The sequence below is a fragment of the Scomber scombrus genome, chromosome 21 (assembly GCF_963691925.1).
Source record: "Scomber scombrus chromosome 21, fScoSco1.1, whole genome shotgun sequence".
In the NCBI taxonomy this organism is placed as follows: domain Eukaryota; kingdom Metazoa; phylum Chordata; class Actinopteri; order Scombriformes; family Scombridae; genus Scomber; species Scomber scombrus.
In genome coordinates this window covers 1,612,799-1,633,440 of record NC_084990.1, presented here as the reverse complement: position 1 = coordinate 1,633,440, position 20,642 = coordinate 1,612,799, and the positions used below count along the sequence as shown (strand labels likewise).

General features: G+C 41.8%; 1 protein-coding gene across 1 annotated transcript in view; it reads left to right on the top strand.

The window, feature by feature from the left end:
• The window catches only part of jmjd1cb (jumonji domain containing 1Cb), a 130,363-nt gene extending 110,653 nt beyond the window's left edge, over positions 1 to 19,710 (top strand). Inside the window, 20 exon segments of the mRNA XM_062443087.1 lie at positions 1,945 to 2,107; positions 3,137 to 5,696; positions 6,955 to 7,157; positions 8,674 to 8,887; positions 8,982 to 9,134; positions 9,994 to 10,032; positions 10,035 to 10,072; positions 10,074 to 10,083; positions 10,356 to 10,480; positions 10,811 to 11,048; positions 11,776 to 11,996; positions 12,209 to 12,562; positions 12,664 to 12,832; positions 12,936 to 13,026; positions 13,207 to 13,337; positions 14,199 to 14,321; positions 14,479 to 14,618; positions 14,741 to 14,917; positions 15,676 to 15,807; positions 18,098 to 19,710. Coding sequence (XP_062299071.1) covers positions 1,945 to 2,107; positions 3,137 to 5,696; positions 6,955 to 7,157; positions 8,674 to 8,887; positions 8,982 to 9,134; positions 9,994 to 10,032; positions 10,035 to 10,072; positions 10,074 to 10,083; positions 10,356 to 10,480; positions 10,811 to 11,048; positions 11,776 to 11,996; positions 12,209 to 12,562; positions 12,664 to 12,832; positions 12,936 to 13,026; positions 13,207 to 13,337; positions 14,199 to 14,321; positions 14,479 to 14,618; positions 14,741 to 14,917; positions 15,676 to 15,807; positions 18,098 to 18,190 — 5,374 coding nt within the window. The 3' untranslated portion in view covers positions 18,191 to 19,710.
• The last annotated feature ends 932 nt before the right edge of the window (positions 19,711 to 20,642 follow it).

The window sequence follows — 20,642 nt, the reverse complement described above, 5'->3', positions numbered from 1 at the left end:
AAATAATAATCCTGGAAACGTAATGTAGTCTAACACCAGGGCTGTTATTTACTACATCAGAGAACCATGATCACTTGGCAAGCACAAACAAATAAGATGCATGGAAGAAGACTGTAGCTTTATTCTTATGAACAACTAAAGAAATGGGTTCTTTTCATTTTGCATAAGAGTATTTTAAAACAAAAGACATTTGATATATTACTTTTATTCTGAAGTTTGCAAGTAGATATAGATATTTACTTTGATGTTTCATTTCAATGTGATCATTATGAGCCCAGTGCCACAGTGTTAGGAAGTCTGTTCACTACACGTTCTACAGTTAAAAGAAGCTTTTGGTAGCTGGATTGAAGTAATATGAGAGAAAAACAGGGCAGGGAGCCTTTGTTTTGTATATTTGAACTGCATGCCCTTTACTTTCCCTAAAGCTAGAAGTGTTCAGAGAGCCCACACAGAGCACAGACACAGCCAAGTTAGCTCTGAGAGGCAAACAGGCAATGCCAGGTCAGTCAGATGAAGTGAAGTGGCACTGATCCAATATTAAAGCAGTTCCAGACAGAATGCTGTTCATTCAGCAGCCTGTGCTCACCTTATGTAACCAGTCAGAACCCCATACACACAAAACACTGATCTGCTCAACAAAGAGCTCCAAATAACTCCATGTGTTGTTCTTTTGACTGGTTTTTAGTTCTGCTAACAACGCAAAAAGCAGTCATAGAGGAACATTCCATGTAAATGTAAAAAGTCTCCTGCTATTTAGTCATTTAAAAGCTTTTAATATAAAGCAGTAAAGTAGGAAATGTTATTTTTAATTAGCAGTAACTTAACATGACTCTGGCTGTGTTCGAAGTATGTAGTGTGTTTCAACTGCGTAGTATGCGATTTAGAGTGTGTGAGAAGTTAGAGCTAAAATGAAAATCCGCTTCAGCCTGCTGATTTCAGCTCGGGTAGGAACGAAATGCATTGTGGGTAATCGTGTAGTTTACCACAGTGTAAACGGTCTGCTTACTATCTGGTCGTTTAGTGTGTAGTGTGTAGTATAGAAGTATGTAGTATAAAAGTATGTAGTATGTAGTATGCGGTTTCGAACACAGCCTCTGATACAGCTGCCCTTCAGCAGGCATCTAGAAAGTTGGCCAATCAGAACAGAGTAGGCTCATCATGACGGGGACCTTAAAGAGACAGGAGCTAAAACTGCCTGTTAGAGACAAAGGCTGGAGTGAGGGGCTGCATAAAGGACCAGTATAAGATAAATAAGGATGAATCATGCAGAGCTACTCCAGCAGAGTCCCAGAATCAAAATATAGAGCTGAACATTAGAATAATACATCCCTTTTAAGTCATGTTCACTCATATCTGCTGAACTATGATACCATGCTGCTGGTCTGTTATCTAACTGCTGTTTGATATTCAGCCATAATCATTTCTCACATTATTCAGTTTTTCAGTGATTCCCATGTTTATTTGCTGATTAATAAATGAGTTTTATTTAAATAAATTACAGTGTGCTGCTTAAATTGCAAAATGTCTAAAGCAGTAGAGTTGAACTGATTTTTTTCAGCGTCTGCTCCCTCTCACTAAAGCAGGACTCCATCTGGTGCTGGAATTACTGGAATTCTAGACATTTTGAAAATGGGAATTAGATTTTACAAAGGGGATGCAGTTAAATGAATTGTGTCATTTGTGAATAGAATTAGTTTTCAACATAAACCAGACTGAGGAAAAATGTTAACAAACTTTTTATGACAATCAAACGTCTGAAAGTACTTGTGGAAAGTCATGGAATTTGAGTTTGGGTCAGAGCCCTTCTGTATCCATTGTGTTAAGAATGAATGCAGTATATTCTGCTGAACATACTGTATGTTCTATTTAACTGTATGCTATACTGTATAGAAATGTATCATGGAGTGTAATCTCATGTTCAATGTCTGACTTTTCTGTCTGCAGAGAAATGGATAAGAAAGGCTTTGTTGACCCCATCAGGACGCTGACGTTGGCTCAGTTGAAACAGGAGCAGACGGACAGGAGTAGGACCCCCACAGGGAAAGACGTCCACCTACACCGCCTCTACTTAGACCCCCACAGCAAGGCACGCATGGCAAACGCGCAGGTACTGTATGCTACTCTTCACTGAAAACTCACAGCAGTCTGGTCTCATGTTGGTCTCATAACAATTGTCAAATGCTGAAGGAAAAATGTTCCCAAATATTATTATTGGCATTGTTATTGTCTGTGTTAATAACATGAGTAATATTAGCACTAATTATAAAGTTACATCTGCACTGTATGGATTAACCTGCTTGAGATCCTGGTGTAAAAATGAGCTGTCATTACCCTCCTCTCAGTACACTGTGAACAGGATTCCTCTGGAATAATGCATGGCCTCAGGTTTGCTGTTTGGTCATTTGATTATCAGCCTCTCTTCAAGACTGGACTTTAGGATCATGTAATAAACAGGATCACCTGAAGTCACTTGTGTCAGTTGATATTGCACAAATTACAAATAATCAAAATAAAGCTGCAAGCAGCAATTCACAGTTTTAAACTTGTGAATTTTTGCACTGAACTGAAGGAAGCAACTCTCTTTTGCCTGAGCCACTAATAGCAGAACTCACCCAAATACATTCAAGAGAATCAAGTCGAGTTGCATTATGGGTAATGTAGGCACCATGTTTTGACGCGGAAAAAGAATACAATAAAAAAGATCTCTGGTTCTGCTGCTGTCTGTGGAGTACTCTTAAATGTTACATCCAGGGTCCCTGTGGACCCTTAAAAAGTCTTAAAATGTCTTAAATGTAGTTTTTGATATAAGGTCTAAAAATTGTGTCATGAGTAGAGAACTCACAAAAATATATAAAATATATACAATAAAAACACACTCCATCAACTAAAAACAAAGATCATAGAGTGAATAATATTTGGTGCTTACAGCAGGAATGTTGACCAGCCTTTCTGGTCATAGTGATACTCTCATTAAAAACTGGAGATGGACAATTCCAACTTGCTGATATTTAATGTTAGACAATCAGCCACATATATGGATATACATGCAAATCTAAAATAACCTAAAATAATGTAGCAGAAGATATCCAATCTGAAAACATTTTGTCTTTAACATTGTTTCCATTCTCTTTCCCAGGATGCAGTTCAGGCAGCAGACAGAGCCAGTAAATACAAAGAGGAGAATCGGCAAATCCTGAAGGAGAGCATCGAGGTGGCTCCCTTCACCGCTAAAATCCAGCGCTCCAGTGATCCCATCATGGACAGGGACAGAGAGAGATGTCGAGATCCTGCCTTCCCTGTACGGATACCAGCTCTCGCCTCCCCTAGCCCCAAGGCAGGCCACACCCACCCCCATGTTATCCCATCAGAAAAGAGCAACTACTTCACCACTCTTTCCAACAGTGTGGTAAACGAGCCCCCTAGACTGTACCCCTCCAAGGAGCTCAGCTCTTACTATGAGAAAGTATCTGCAGCAGGGGTCGTGGCCAGTGTTGGAGCTGCCGTGCCAAGCCAGGGTCCTCTCTCCCTGGGCAACTACAGCTCCAAAGCCTCCCTCTCCAAGCCCCCTCCTCTCATCAAGCACCAGCCAGAGGGAGGGGAGGGTTTAGCGGGGAAGATCACAGAGCAGCTCAACCAGCAGGTCACACTAGTCCAGCAGCATCAGCACCACACAGGTATGGACAGGATAGATCGTCGCAGCCCTGCCATTTCTCCTTCCCCCTCCTCTATATCCTCCTCTTCCTCAGCAGCCCCCAACCACCACCCCCATCACCAGCATCATCACCACCACCCCCACCCCCACCACCACCACCACCACCACCAACAGCAGCAGCAGCAGCAGCAACATCACCTCAGGGCAATGCCTTCTCTTCACCGAGCGCCTGTCTTCCATCCGCCCACTCAACACGCGCTGGAACGCAAAGAGGCTGCGGAGCGAGAGAAGGAGAGGGAGAGGGAGAGAGAGAGAGCGGGTTATGGACGCCTGTCTCCACCAACCCTCACACCCATACAGCCAGTAAGCTTAGCAGCAGCCGGTAGTAAGACATCAGCGGAGCAGCAGAAGCCCCCGACACTACTACCAGAACTCAGGGACGTCAAAGGCCATGGAAACGCTGCTGCTGCCGCCGCCTCTGTAGCCTCAGCTATCAGCGGGGAGATTATGACTTCATCAGATGGGTGGAGAGGCGGAGAAATGATTCAGGAAAGAGGAAGCTTGTTCTGTGGAGAGAAAGGAGTGACGAGGGTTAAGCCCCAGGCCGCGATGGCATCGGTCATTGTGCGTCCATCGACATCCATTAAGTATGACAGCCCTGTTGGTGCTAACAAATCTGGTGCTATCATCCATAAAGACCTCCTGCAGGGGAGGTTCTACCCAGCCAAGCTTCAGGGGGAATGTCTCAGAGTAGGCGATGGTGTTCGAGAGCTTGGAGCCGGTAGAGTTATCCAACCCAACTCTAACCTGGATGACATGTGTCTCCAGTATAAAAAGACTTCTATGCGTGGCATGCAGGGAATTATAGGAGCCAGTACCACAAACTCTGTGTACAGGACTGCTGTGTCCTCAGCTTTTGGCATGCAGTGTAAAAGCGGGGTTGTCACCCCTGAGCTGGGCTACTCGCTCTCACCTCGGGGTGAGTTTTCAACCCATAAAACTGGCATTGTTAGCCGGGTGCTGAGCCACTCAGGATCAGGAGAGCACCAGGAAGGCTTAGGGTCACGTACCACATCTCCAGCGGGGTCTTTGCCTCCCCCTAGTCCAGCAGGGACACCCCAACCCAGCCCAAGCCTCACCCCAACACCTTGCTCCATTTCTGGCTCCAGTCAGCCTTACTCCCCCTCTTTTGTTCACCTCAAGAAGCACAAAGCTGCCTTGGCCGCAGCCCAGTCCAGAAGCAACTTTCCCACTGCTCCCACATCCGTCACAACTGGAAACTCCCTAACTGTAGATCCAGTGGACAAAAGTCCCATTCAAAGCTCCCCTCCTCCACCCTCTTCCAGCCAAGCCTCCACATCGTCGGTGGACAGCAGTAGTAACAGCTCAACAAGCGGCAGGACAACACCGGGCAAGTCCAGTCCTCTACCAAATGGCCAGTCCTCTGGACCTGCCTCGACTAGCAGTGGGCAGCCCAGTAACTACCACAAGCTGAAGAAAGCTTGGCTCACCCGGCACTCAGAGGAGGACAAGAACACAACTGCTACTACAAGCTCCACTAGCACTAAACCAGAGAAGTTACCCAGCACCACCATCACCACCACCACCACCACCATTAGTAACACAAGTAACACCACAGCCATGTCTGAGATGATCAAACCCTGCACAGTCAATCTCAGCGCCTCCACATCCAGCGAGGTGGAGCTCAGCAAAGAAATGGGAAACAAAGCGGAGAGAGAGAGGCAGCAAGAGGAGAAGATGGGAGGATCAGCGGGAGGGGAGGACAGGAAAGCAGCTCCAGCGTTGAGGCGAGGGAACAAACGGATATACGAGTCCGGTTCAGAGAGCGGCGGAGACGACTCTGACACCAGCGAGAGCAAGATGGAGGGCCGAGCCAAGCGTCAGCCTAAACCGACCTACAAGAAAAAACAGAACGACATGGCCAAGAAGAAAGGAGACAATGATAAGGATGAAGATGAGTTGAAGCCCAACGGCATCTTCAGATCAGCCCGAGAGAAGACCAAACTCAAACTGGCCAGCAGCAGTAAGTCTCTTACTGTAGACATTTACTGTAGCAATGAATCTCTTCTATAAATACCTTCCCAGACAGCAGGATTAAAACATAGAAATCTGTGTACAGATGTGGCTGCTGCAGTGGTCAAATGTGTCTGTTTAGTTAGGTTTGTAACTACTAGATCACTCTGATGTCGTCTGTCTAAAGCATTATATGGATATTTAGCTCCTTCACTGATCCCATTAATATTGGACTGTCACATGACATCATTCACAGTGGTTAGACACATCATGCACGATTCAGAAAACTATATTTAAGGCTTAATAGTTCAATTAAAGGTTATCTGAATATGTTCTGGATTTCAGACCAATTAATCAAACATTAACATTTTAGCAGAAAGGTTTCTGTAAATCAGTATTTCATGTAGTTGGAACTATCTACTTATATCAGAATAAAGTAAGTAGCGGATTACTTCTTTATGTTAGCAGGTCATCATCATAATCTAATTTTACTGTAATAAATCCACAAATCAGAAACGTAGAATGAAGCTGCTATTTACTCACAAGTCAAAAGAAAAATGCATATTATTTAAGTATTATAGCATATTGTAAAAATAAATGTTTTACAAAAGAGCCCGACTGATATATTGGTCAACCGATATTATTGGCCGATATTGGCCTATAACAGATATGTTGGTATCAGTGATTATACCACCCTATATTTGCTGATATTTAAAAAAAAAAAAAAAAAAAAGATATATAGGCAGCATTTTATGTATATTTAATGATTTTTCCCTATTCAAATTTAATATTAAACTCCCATTGAGGTTTACTGTTTCAGAGCACTGATTAAAGTTTACTGTTTAACTATAGAATATCACAGCCTCCATTATATATATTTGTCACAAGTGTTTGATTCCTGCATTCGGGAAAAAAGGGTGTGTATGTACATATTCTGTATATTATATATTATATTATTATTATCGGCCAATATATCAATCCACATTTTTTTATTCCCTAATATCAGTATCAGCATTGGCCCCAAAAATCCAGTATCGGTCAGGCTCTATTTTACAATAATGGTAACGTAATAAAATAAACAGTCCTTCAGCTGCAAATAGCTTTCAGTGTTTTCAAATGTATGAATGATGCAGCCGGCCTGTGAGAGAGCTGAGAACACTAGAGTCATGTTTTCATATCTTTGACTCTGATAATATGAGCTGCTCTTAATGAATCTCCTGATGAACTGAAGGTGTTGTTGATGACTCAATTATAATGCACTCTTCCAGATGGGATCCCTCGCTCTGTCCTGAAGGACTGGAGGAAGGTGAAGAAGCTGAAGCAGACAGGGGAGTCTTTCCTGCAGGATGACTCATGCTCAGAAATTGGACCTAACCTGCAGAAGTGCCGTGAATGCAGGGTGGTCCGCAGCAAGAAGGGCGAGGAGCCGGCCCACTCTCCCGTCTTCTGTCGCTTCTACTATTTCAGACGGTAAAGATAACCAACTATTTTATATTTGTCTTCTTGTCTTTCTTTATTTCTGCTGTAATTGTTGGACATTAATACACTTCTGATTGCACCCATCCACCCTACAACATTAAGGTGATGGTGGTGGGAGTCCTGAAACCTTACATAGCTATAGCTATCATTAGCACTTTCCTCCAATTCCTCCTTAAACACACATCTGTGGTTGCTTCGGTCCTGCCTTGCACCTGAAGGACTAACATTCCCTCCATGATGCACTGTCATACATTTACATCAATTATAATTGTTTGCAAATAGAGGCAGCCTTCAAACTCTTGTTCATGAGGCTTAAAGCAGAACATCACAAATAGAAAGAGCAGGAGAGAGAAAAGAAAGTGTGTTACTATCAAAGAACCCTGCTCTAACTACAACACCTAGATTATTATTCATATGCAGTATGTACTGTCTCCCTGTTTCTGTCTCAAACACACACACACACCACACACACACACTGGAGTTGGATAAGCAGCAGCTGCAGTCTGGGGTCTAACAGGGTAAATCTGCCAAAGAGGATTTTCTGCTCTATAATCTTTTCCTCACTGACTCACTGCAGAACTGCTGCTGCTGCAATCTCTCTCTCTCTCTCTCTCTCTCTCTCTCTCTCTCTCTCTCTCTCTCTTTCTCTCTCTCTCTCTCTCTCTCTCTCTCTCTCTCTCTCTCTCTCTCTCTCTCTCTCTCTCTCTCTCTCTCTCTCTCTCTCTCTCTCTCTCTCTCTCTTTCTCTCTACCCCCCCCCCTCCCTCCCCCTTCTCTCTGCATCTCCGGGTCTAATTCTTCCTCTCTCACCTTATCTTACCCCCTCCCTGTCTGACCCAGTAGACTGGGGATTTCATAAACACTTACCTGAGCTGACTGGGTTACTTCAGGACACAGACGACGAAGTGATTTAACAGAAGGAAGGCTTATTCAGATAACTATACTCTCCTTCGTATAGTGAGCCATTATATCAGTGTCAGTGAAAAAATGAAGTACAGGACCACATTTTGTCATGTGTTATCCAGTAATATGAATACCTCATTTACAACTCTGTATATTTACACTAACATCAGTTCACTGTAGGTCATTGTAAGCATTGGGAATATACAGCTACATCAGGATGGACAGGAAACTTGTAGTAATGTAGCTGCCGCTGGTATGAATGTGCAGCAGGGAGTGAGGATTGATGTGGCTGTATGTTACTTTGTGATGTAAGTGGCTCACCTCTCCATACACAATCTATGGTACAAAAGTTCAATAGTGTTTTGTCAGATAAGGCACAATAATCTATATCAGACTACTTCAGAGTGGTGATGTATATCTACACACTGTGAATAAAAAGTGAATCATAGCTGTGCTTGGTGTCAGATAGAAAGTAAGATGTGTGGCACAATTATCTTTGCTAAGGACAATTAATCATCTGGTTGTCCACAGTGGTTCTGGAGATGTGTATCATTTATCATAACTGCACAAAATGTGTGTTAATAAGACGTTTTCTCTCATTCAGGGCTTTCCTACAGTAAAAATGGAGTGATCCGTATGGATGGCTTCTCCACTCCGGATCAGTTTGATGATGAGGCCCTGTCTCTGTGGGTACCCGGGGCATTAGATGAGAGCCACCTGGACCACACCACAGCCAAGTACATCCTCAGCTTCATTGGAGACAAGTTCTGTCAGATGGTTGTGACAGAGAATAATGCAGCCACCTGGGTCAAAAAGGATGGTAAGTTATCAAATAAATAAATAAAAGCCTGACATTTGATTATACAACCTTCACTGTGTGTTTTTAACTGGAATCCATTCTGTTTGTGTTTCAGCCAAGCTGGTATGGAAGCGAGCGGTGAGGGGGGTGAGGGAGATGTGCGACGCCTGCGAGGCAACGCTCTTCAACATCCACTGGGTCTGTCAGAAATGTGGCTTTGTTGTCTGTCTGGACTGCTACAAGGCCAAGGAGAGAAGGAGCTCAAAAGGTCAGCTGTGTGTATGTTTGTGCAGTTAGAAGCCAAATAAAATACCAGACAGGCAGCACGCTCTGGTATCTCAGAGAGCCGCTGACCCGAGGCTTCATTTATAACACACACGACTCTCTAAGCAAACTCTGGATTTCTAAAAAACAAAACTGAATGGGAGAATGTGGCATCCTCCACAGACTCTCTGACCCATGAATACACACAGAAACTGGAGAAATGAAAAACTGTGACTTCAATGGGAGTATGATGAAATGCAAGGAACAATGATTTTTGATAAGTAAAACAGAAATATCTCTTGTTGCAAAAGAACTCATCAACCCTCACAGGCTTTTGAGCCAAACACCACTGCTGTGTGCCACCATGTGGACGTGATACATTGCTGGATAAAGTTAACATGGTTTGTTAAGTAGTTCTATAAGTGTAAAGCTTATCGGAATCTATTTATCAATTAAGCTCCAGTGTCTCCTCTCCCCCGCCCACTCTACTTTTATGTACTTCCTTTTTATTTCAGAGGGTCCGACCTTCTGAGCCAGCAACATTCACTGCATTCTCCACATGCTAAAGTCTTGTTGGTGTTTGTGATGCCCACATGCAGTCAGTATGAATGAATATTAGAAGCGTTTTATGACTATTAAAAGGCAACTACGAACATTACAAAGGTGGAACAAGTCACTCTTTCATATGCGTCAAATGTGTATTTATTATTTCATTATTTCTATCATGAATGAGGCTCATGACCAACCTGAAGATGACCCAACAAATACTTCTTCAAATACTAACATCGAGTGGATTGGAAACTGCATATAATTGTGTGTGTATTGTATGTACTACTGACCTATATCTCTCTTTCTCTGAGCAGATAAAGAACTATATGGCTGGCTGAAGTGTGTGAAAGGTCAACCCACGATCACAAACACCTGATGCCAACACAGATCATTTCCTGGCACAGGTACACTTACACACTACTGTCTGCTCATCTCTCTGTTTACACCATGTCTGCATTCCACAGGCTTCTCTTTATCTCTCAGCTGCTTTGTTTTAACAGTTCCTGAACATGCACGGTAACAAAAAAGTAGTCAGTAACAAAAAACTGCACTAATACAATAATAATAATAATAATAATAATAATAATTTAGTCCTGGTGTTCTTTTGTAATAAAATTCCATTTTTAATGTTCCTTCCTTCACTGTTCTAACTGCTGCATTATTTGTGATGTTACAGTGCTGACTGAGTTGGTGTCTTCCATGCACTCACTGAGGGAAAAACACAACATCAAATCTCACTGTCCCTGCACCAGCAAACAGAACCTCCTCAACAAGCTGCCAGTCACCAACGGAGTTTCACAGGTAGCACTCACTGCTCACTTCCTGTGTTAGGACACTGTGTCTCACAAAGTCCCACTGTTTGTCCTTAGGATTATGTTTTTATATTTACACCTAACATACAGATTGTTGAGGGGCAATATACACCATATGCTGAGTTATGGAAGTGATTCGGTGTCCTAAAAAGGACTAAATTCCAGACTTTTATTTAACCAACCGTCTTTTATTTTAACAACACTATAACTGAAGGTTTTCCTGTGACTTTAATCAAATTTGATTGTAAAATTCAGATTTTTCTCTCTCTTCCACTGACTTAGTTCAGCTTGTTAATGTTATATGACCTCTGTCTGTCAGGTACTGCAGAATGTTCTGAACCACAGCAACAAACTGTCTCTGGTGAAACCTGAGCCGGTGTCCCAGCAGCAGAACTCTGATCAGGGAGGAACCAAGGCAGAGACTAACGGAGGAGGAGGAGGAGGAAGCAGCCCAGGCAGCGACGCAGGAAGTGCTCCTGTCACCCCACCAGAGTCCCAATCACCTCTGCACTTCCTGGCTGACCTGGCAGAGCAGAAATCCAGAGAAGAAAAGAAAGGTAAGGGGGAAAGTTAAGAACCAGTATAACTTTAACCCTTACATACTGTTCATATTCTACACCCTGGTAATACGTTCTGAGTACATTTTTACCTGATCTAAGAAAATGTACTTATAAAAAGTGTCTATGAACCACAGATGTGTTTAGAAAGCATCAATAGTTGATCTGACTGATCAATAAATGTGATTAAACCTTGATTCATGTTTCAGAGAGCAGAGAGAGTGTATTTTTTTATCTCATTTTAGGAGAAGAAACGGCTCCTATCACACAATATCATGTCCTATTTTACCTAAGACATGAAAATATAACATAGTAATAATGATGGAAATGTATTTTATGTAAAGTGAAAATATAAATAAAACAAATAATAAATACAAATAAATCCTCATAACTACTATCTTATTAAAACTCTTAACTATTCATTTAACTAAAACACATTTCAATAGATATGGGTCAGATTTGACCCAAAACAGCCTCAATGGACATAAATGTGTAGCATCTATACAATATTTTTTTTTATTAATTTTTTGTGCATTTTGGGCCACTTTAGAAAAAGTCATCAAATGTCATTGTAAAAGACATTTGGGGTGTTTTTACAGCTGTCAAAACAGGGCAAATTTGACCCTAACAGTATGTAAGGAGTCAAACATTCATTCAGTGCATCTCTAAATGAGCCTATTCTCTCAAAAACATGGTCATTAGTAACCTCCTCTTCTCTCTCTAACAGAAAACAAAGAGTCAGTGCTGCAGGGTAAATCTGTGAAGGAAGAGAAGGAGGTGGACAGCCTGGAGGTCCTGCAGCAGTGTAAAACTACATCACTGGTGCCTAACAGCACAGAGCAGGGCTCCACACTCAGAGATCTGCTCACCACCACTGCAGGGAAGCTGAAGCTGGGCTCTACTGACGCAGGAATCGCCTTCGCACCAGTCTACTCTACTGCTTCACAGGTAGACACATTTCATAGCTTGTTAGCTTAGAAATGGCTGATTTTATTTGAAGGATCAACATCAGTCTAGGTGCTGCAGTCTTGTATATATTTTTGTATATATTGTCTCTTGCAGCCAGTGAATCTAAGATATAAACATGTTACTGTCAACAGAAAGAAATGTGGTTTATATTTGTATGTAGTCTGAAGTATTGTTTTCCTCTCTTTCTACAGACAAAAGGTGGTCGAACCATGCCCAACATCCTTGATGACATCATTGCTTCTGTTGTGGAGAATAAGATCCCTGCCAGTCGCCAGAGCATCACCAACAAGCTGTCAATCAAACAAGAGCCGGTCACCCTGGGCAACATCAACAACATCAACAACCCCGCCCCTGCTGTTACTGAGGACACCAAACCAGACAGGAAGAAGTCAGGGCCTGTAACTGCAATGGTGCCAGAGGAATCAACCAATCAGTATCCAGACATTCCCCACTGCTGGTTAAACAACAGAGAGTTGCTGTGGCTCAAAGATCACCGCAACCAGAACAACTGGAAGCTGTTCAGAGAGTGCTGGAGACAGGGACAGGTATACATCATTCTTATACAACACAGCAGTAATAATAGTAGCAGCAGCTCATAGTTTGAGTAACATTATTGATTCTATCTGATTGGTTTTGTGTTGTGTAGCCTGTGTTGGTGTCAGGAATCCATAAGCGGCTCAACGCCAGTCTGTGGAAGGCTGACTCCTTCAACCAGGAGTTTGCAGACCATCAGGGAGACCTCCTCAACTGTAAAGACCAGGTGGTGTCCAACTCCGGGATCAAGGAGTTCTGGGATGGATTTGAGGACATCACCAGTGAGTTCACCTACACTTGCGTCAGAGTTCTTGTTGGTTTATTAGAGGAAACATTGATCAGCAATTGTTCTTCAGTCTAACTTGAGTCTTCTCACCTGTTCAGAGCGGCCCAAGTCCAAGGATGGAGAACCTATGGTGTACAGGCTGAAGGACTGGCCGTCTGGAGAGGAGTTCATGGCCCTCATGCCTTCAAGGTACAAATACACACACTTTACTATATCTCTGCTTCACTTTGTTACCTTTGTGCTGTTGGATCTCAAGCTTAACAACTCACAACATAAATGTAAACCTCTAACCTGCTAAACAAATACATTACATGAGCAGGATAAGATGCATAACAATGCTGCAAAATAAGTAAGTACTTTTGTTTGCAGGTATGATGACTTGATGAAGAACCTGCCCCTGCCAGAGTACTCTGATCCAGAGGGCAACCTCAACTTGGCCTCTCATCTGCCATCTTTCTTCGTCAGGCCAGATTTGGGGCCGAGACTCTGCTGTGCCTACGGTACGAGAGAATTCATAACAGGAGACATTTCATTTCACCTCGAAACATTCCTCATCTCAGCCACAAAACAACAGCAACCTGCTGCATGCTACTGATGGTGCATATACATTTCAATGTGCTGGTCACAGATAGTACTACTCAGCCTGCGAGGGCAGTACAATATATAATGTCTTCTCTGCTCTGGAGGAGCTCTGTCAAGTCTGAGAAAATAACTGTGATGGTCTGACAGTGATGGTATTGGGTTTATCTTGGATTTGAAAGGGAGACCATCATGGGAAATGCAGTGTCCAGCTTTTCTGAAGCTTCACTTATATAAGGGACTAAAAGTTAGCATATCTCAGCTTATGCTGCTTTCATTTTGACAATACAAGTCCTTTATATGTATTTAAGTGCAATACTAAAAGGTTGGAATACCCCTTTAATGTTTAAACATCTACTAATAAAGAGTGAATAGATAAATGATGTGATAGTCTCAGAGCTTAATGAATCAGACTAGTGTACTAACATGGAATCTGTTGTAGTCCAGCTGTGTTGGGTTTGACTGATGCACAGCTGACAAACATCTGGGTACTGGTTTGACTTGTTGGTAGTTTAGATTATTGGACCATGGTTCTCCTTCAGTACGTGTGTGTGTGTGTGTGTGTGTGTGTTTGTGTGTGTGTGTGTGTGTTTCTGGATGTGTATGTGGTTAAACATGATTTGATCAGAAGTTAAAACCAGCTATATTTTCTGTCTGACTACTTTTACCTTCTTAATGTGCAGTGGATACTTCTATCATCCATATGTTTCTAGTTCAAACATTATATTTAGAAAGAATCTGCCTTCTTCCTCCTGATGAATCATCTTCTTGTCTTCCTGCAGGTGTGGCTGCATCTCAGGACCAGGACTTTGGCACTGCCAACCTCCATGTGGAGGTCTCAGATGTTGTCTCTGTTCTAGTCTATGTTGGAGTAGCCAAAGGCAATGGAGTCCTGTCCAAAACTGGTAACATAATCAATATACTGTCAAATAGTTTCAAACATAGTCAGTAATCACGTTTTCATTGATGTTTCATATCATTGTAAACCAAAAAGTTTAGGATTTTAGACAGTGTGACTGAAAAGAGTCAATCTAATCCATTTTTGTGTGTGTGTGTGTGCAGGAGTGTTGAAGCGTCTGGAGGAGGAGGATCTAGATGAGGGGGTTCGGAGGAGGCTGAAGGACTCCAGTGAGACACCAGGAGCGCTGTGGCACATCTACCTCAACAGAGACATGGACAAAGTCCGAGACTTCCTGCACAAGGTCAGAACTCACAGAGAGTCATCTGCTGCACACTGACAATGTGATGAACCTCAGTACACAATGTTGACCCCACTAACCACTGCCTCTCTGCTCCACCCTCTCCTCACCATCCTCCACCTCAGCTCTGTAAGGAGCACGGATTGGACGTGACATTAGACCAGGACCCAATCAGAGAGCAGGGCTGGTACCTGAGCAGGAAGCAGCGTCAGCAGCTGCTGGATGAGTACGGGGTGCAGGGCTGGACCATAGTTCAATTCCTGGGAGACTCTGTCCTAATACCAGCAGGGGCCATGCACCAGGTATATAATACACACAGCATACACAGCACACTATCTGTAGCAGTAAAGAGACACTTGTCTTATTTATCTGACCCTCACTGGTTAAACATGACAGATTGAATCAACTATAGCAGAAGTGGTCATTTCACCACAGACCAACATCACATTTTTGGCTGCAGTCTGGTTAATGAACGAAGAGGAAGTGTATTAAGCCAAAGATTGATTGTGTTGGGAATGAGACATCACTCTGTAACACATAGTTTCTGTGTTTCAAAAAGGCCAACAGTTCAGCTTCCAATTAAATCATATCAATAATTCAAGCTTTCCTATATTCTAATGTTATGAGCTACAGGTGGTGAACTGAATCTTCTCACTTTTTTACTTATAAATGTTAAAAATAAAACTATAATAGATTCATAATGATTCAGATTTGATAGAATGTTACCAAATCCTAATTTGCTCATTGTTCATTTGAACATGTAAGTTAAACATATTTGATGTGCTGAATAGTTTTTGAAAGGACACATGATGTGTTTAGCTTCATGTTAATAAAAAGCATTACATTACATACATTTATGTTTCACCAGGTTTATACTGAGTGTTTTTCACATTTCTGATATATTTTCATACACACATATTTGTTTTCATTCTAAACCAATGTTGTTTTTTCTCTACTTCCTAATGCTGTCATTCCTGTTTTTATATCTGTACTAAATACTAGATATGTAATGTTGATTGGTATGTTTGTCCTCACGTCCTCTGTCCATCCTCTCTTTCAGGTCCAGAACCTCCACAGCTGTGTTCAGGTCATCAATGACTTTGTGTCTCCTGAGCATGTGGCCAACTCCTTCAACCTGACCCAGGAGCTCAGACCCAACAGAGAGGAAGTCAACTACGAGGATAAACTACAGGTACAGCTACACTACACGTTCACTTTCAATGAAGCTTCCTGATAGGATGTTTAGAACATGATATGGATTTAATTAAACAGACAAGATACTGTAGCACTCAGCAGTGTGAATGACTGAACTGTCATCCGTCACACATTCAGTCAGTCTCTGTCCTTCCTGCAGCACATCCTGCCTTTCTCTGTTCTTTACACATCTGTGTGTGCGTAGGTCTGTGTGCATGTGTGTGTGTGTGTGTGTGTGTGTGTGTGTGTGTGTGTGTGTGTGTTTGTGCGCGTGTGTGTGTGCGGGGGGTGTAAAATAGGTACAGACAGAATGGCAGAGTGAGTCATTCAGTGATGTTCTCTGGACATTGAGTCCCTCTGCTCTGAATACACTCCACACACTCATCCTCCCATAGAGAGCATTGTAAATGAGGTATGAGTCACCATCCATCTTCTGCGTGTGTTAATGTGTGTGTGTTCTGGCAGGCTGCTGTGTGTGTGTGTGTGTGTGTGTGTGTGTGTGTGTGTGTGTGTGTGTGTGTGTGTGTGTGTCGGGGGGGGGGGATTATTATCAATTTGGAAGTGGCTCAAACACATGGCCTCTGTCTCGACAGCCTGAGTGATGCAGAAATGTTCTCATGGCAGATTCTCCTTCTCTGTGACGATCTCTGAGCAGCTTTCTTCTTCTCCAGAAGTCCTGCTGGCCCCAAATTTCTTTACTTGCTACAGTGATGGAGCCCACTGTGTCCTATTAAAAGTTTGAACAGTGTAGTAAATGTTTTATATTTTCTCTGTATCTATTCCTCAACTCGCCCTCATCTCAGACACCTACAGAGAGTTTCTTCTTGTGTGTGAGCTGTGGGAGTGTGTAAAGACACACTGTCTGTGTGTGGCTTTCTTGTTAAGTCCCAGATCTAAAGAAGGATTCAATACAAACTAACTATTTTATCTCAGTTTAGATCACTTAGACAACATGTTAACTGACAGTATCGATAGATTTGTACATATTATTACAGGATCATTACTAATACAAATTAATCAGTTTTAAATCAAGTCTATAACCCCAATACATGTTAAGATCTGAAGACTACACACATCTGTAGGTATATGTTTTTTGTTTTTTTTTATTGACCAATAAAAGGGGGAAGAAAACATATACATTCTGGGTATATGTAACAAATACAAAGAAAGGTAAATGTATATGTAAAAGAAAATGTACATATTACAACTAGAAATGAACACTAGGGGAATGAAGATCTATTATAAAGAATCTGTTGGTACATGTGCTTTATCAGCAGCTCCTCTGATGATGTCATTGACTCTGTAGGTCACAGTGTCAACAGTGAATCTAATTTGCAGGCGACAGTGTCAATCAAAGTTGACCCCAGGCTCTAGTTCACATCCTGTCCTGCTAAAGAAAGTCTGATACAAAACAATTCCTTCATCAGTAAAAGCAGATAAACACCTTTTAAAATGCTCATGCAGCTGTATTCATGTTTCATGTTGTAGTGTTAATCCATGCAGTGAGAATGCAGCTTCTATATGTTTATTTCTTCTAACTCATTTAAGAAAAAAAACAGATTTACAACACAGTTAAAGATTGTATCTAAAAAAGGAAAATAGCATTTCTCTTCAACTACCAAAAGTTGTTGAATTCCCATATTAAACTGAGGTACTAAACAGAATTAGATGTATTAAGTATATATGACATAATTAGGATTTAAAGGAGCCTTGTGTTTATTTTGTTATTTGTAGATTTGTGAAAAATGATGTTAAAGTTTTGATGTAAACTATGAAGGTTCTCGCTGCAGGGGCTGAATTTGACGCTATTTGCCTACCTCTGATGTAGACCATCATCTTTTCTACATCACAGCACAGGGCCGCTGTAAGGGGGTGAAAAGTTAGGACGATACTAAGGGCCCGTGACTGATAGGGGCCCTAATAAATAACATTTAATCGATTTAATAGATGATTTCATTTACAACTGAACTTAGGCTTTATTTACATATATACACAGTGTTCTATTATCACAGCTCAGTGTCAGTAGATATTGTACAGTTAGTATTGGACTATTAAAGAGCTGCAAGCCTTCACAGGTAGAGGTGTGGTCACATCAGTGATGAATGGTTGGTGTGAGCTGTGTGTGGTGGTGGTGCCCAATATCATATCATGGGGCCTAAAAGCCCTGGTGGCACCTCTGCCACAGCGTGTGTGTAACTGAATACCTGTCACAATAACATGCTAATATAAATATAATAAGTAGGACATTTGCTGTGTGTGTAGTAAAGGTTGTAACTTGTCGTCCTCAGGTGAAGAACATCCTGTATCATTGTGTGAAGGAGGCGGTGAGCTCCCTGAAGAGGAGCGCCACCGACGAAGATGACGAGGAAGAGAACTCATGACGGTGCCTCCACCTCGTCCACACCGTCCACACCGTCCACAGAGGGACACAGCTCCCATCAGCCCCCCTGCCCTCGCCTTTAACCCAGGTGGTCAGGTCAGAGCTGGTCATGTGACCCAGAGGACCTCACGGTGTGAACTGATCACGTATCCAGGTGGCCAGCACCAAGAGGCACACCCAACATTATCATCATCATCATCATCAAACCCCCCCCCCCCCTCAAACCTTCAGTGCCAAGAGGAGAGGAGGGCCAGGCTGGACTGACTGCTTAAAGCCACTAACTGACTGCTTTAGTGTGACTGCTGAGATGAAGTCGACTGTCCTGGAAGCTGAAGTGCACAGGTTTGATGATGGAGACACTGAGCCCCCTCCACCCCCCCCCCCCCACCCCACTCCTCCTTCCCACCCCTGCTGCTCTCACTGTCACCTGCTGTGGATTGAAAGGATGAGCAGGTTCAGTCCTCGTCTGTAGCAGCAGCCCCCACACACACACACACGCACACGTCTTGGACAGAAGATTTTTTGCTGATCGCGACCGCATCACCAGCAGCAAACAGCATCTCTGATGTTTAAAAAAAATGAAACCCAGAAAAAAAAAAAGATTTGAGGGAAAAATGCAAAAATAAATGGCAGATGTTTCAGTCAGCAGATGACGAGTTCTGCAGCTCCCTCGTTTGCTCCTTCTGTAATTTGTCTGTTCTCGTCCTTCTTTTCTAGTTCTGTCTGTTGCTGTTTTGTTCATTTTCTTTTTCATACGAACAAATTGTTTTATTTCCTCTGTGAAGATGTATTTATTTTATAACTATGAAAATGAGATGTTATTGAGACAAAAAAAGCATTAATGTAAATGTGACTTGTACAGTTTTTTTTCTTTTTCGTTTTTTTTTGCTATGTGGTTTTCAGTTGTAATACGGCTCTACTGTGATGGAGGACACACACACGCGCACACACACACACACACACAGACACACACACAGAGACACAGAGACACACACACACACACACACACACACACACACACACACACACACACACACACACACACACACACACACACCAGCTAATGCCTGTAACTTTGGGAAATGTTGAGCTACAGTCCTCATGCCATAAATACATTTTTTGAAGATGAACTGCCAAACTATTGTAAAGACTGTATTTTGTATTGTATAAGACTGTAAAGTTGTATTATGTAAAGAAAAAACAAAAATGGCTTATACACTTCAACATTTTATGACAAAAAGTATTCGCTGTAAAATTGAGACATTTACAAAAAAAAGATGTAATTTATTTAAGAAAATAATTAATTGTCTTGTTTTTTTTGTTTTGTTAAGATTTACTATGGTGAACTTTTGAAGTTAAAAGATAAAATAATGAAAAACTTAACTATAATGTGTACATATATACATATATACATTCACTGAGGTATTTTTTTAAAACATGGCTTGCTTCAATTTCAAATTTTAAAGTGCAAGTGTTACATGCTTTGTACATTGAAGTTCAAAAGGGTTTTACATTTTCCATTAAAATGGATTTATCAAAGGTTTGTGGTTGTGTTTTCTGAATGAAGTCCTGCAGTACAGGGAGGAAGATGATGGAGGTTCAAGCTATATAATGAGCTGACATAGTATGAACACAGGTTTTTATTCCATTTAGTATTACATGACAAACATTGGCTGGAAAATGTTCTTTATGGCTTTTTGCAGTTGTAGAAAGTACTGGTGAAGTGAAATCCATAAATATATTTTCTGTTAAAGCATGAGCCTCCACTGTAATAATAAAGGAAACTAAAGGAACGTTTTGTGCATTATAGAAATAAATTCTCCAAAAGGAAGTAATACGAAGTGGACATAATAAAGTAGATTGTGTCTGATGTTCCATCACGGTGATCGGATTATTGATACATGATCAGGTCATTGTGGGGAATCACCTCATCCATCAAACAACTGAGAAGCAGTTGATTTTAAATAAGATCATTTGTACAGGAGCTGCTCAATCATAGAAAGGTTTCAGAAGAAAAGTCAGTCTGGAATTTGGTCATGTGACTTGACACAAGCATCCTGCTTAACTGATGGACAAAAGGAACAGAAATCAAACCCAAATCTAAACTTAAATCTAAACCATCTAAACTAATCAAAAGCATGTATGTTATCTTAGTTGATACATCTGTCTCAGAGATCACCTGACAGTGACTGATGTTCAGGATGGACAAAATGTTCAACCAATCCAGAGCCGCCTTCTGCCAAAAGATGGCAGGCATGGCAATTCAAAGTTCTTTACATAAAACATAAAATGCATCAAGACAGAATGTTAAAGCAACATAAGGTATGGCATTTAAACATTATTAACCTTGTATCGCTATCTGCATCCAACATAGCCTCTCCATGCCTCTCTGTGAGGTTGTAGAACCATGTGGATTTTTTATATATAGACTTTACCCTAGACCAGCGAGGAAC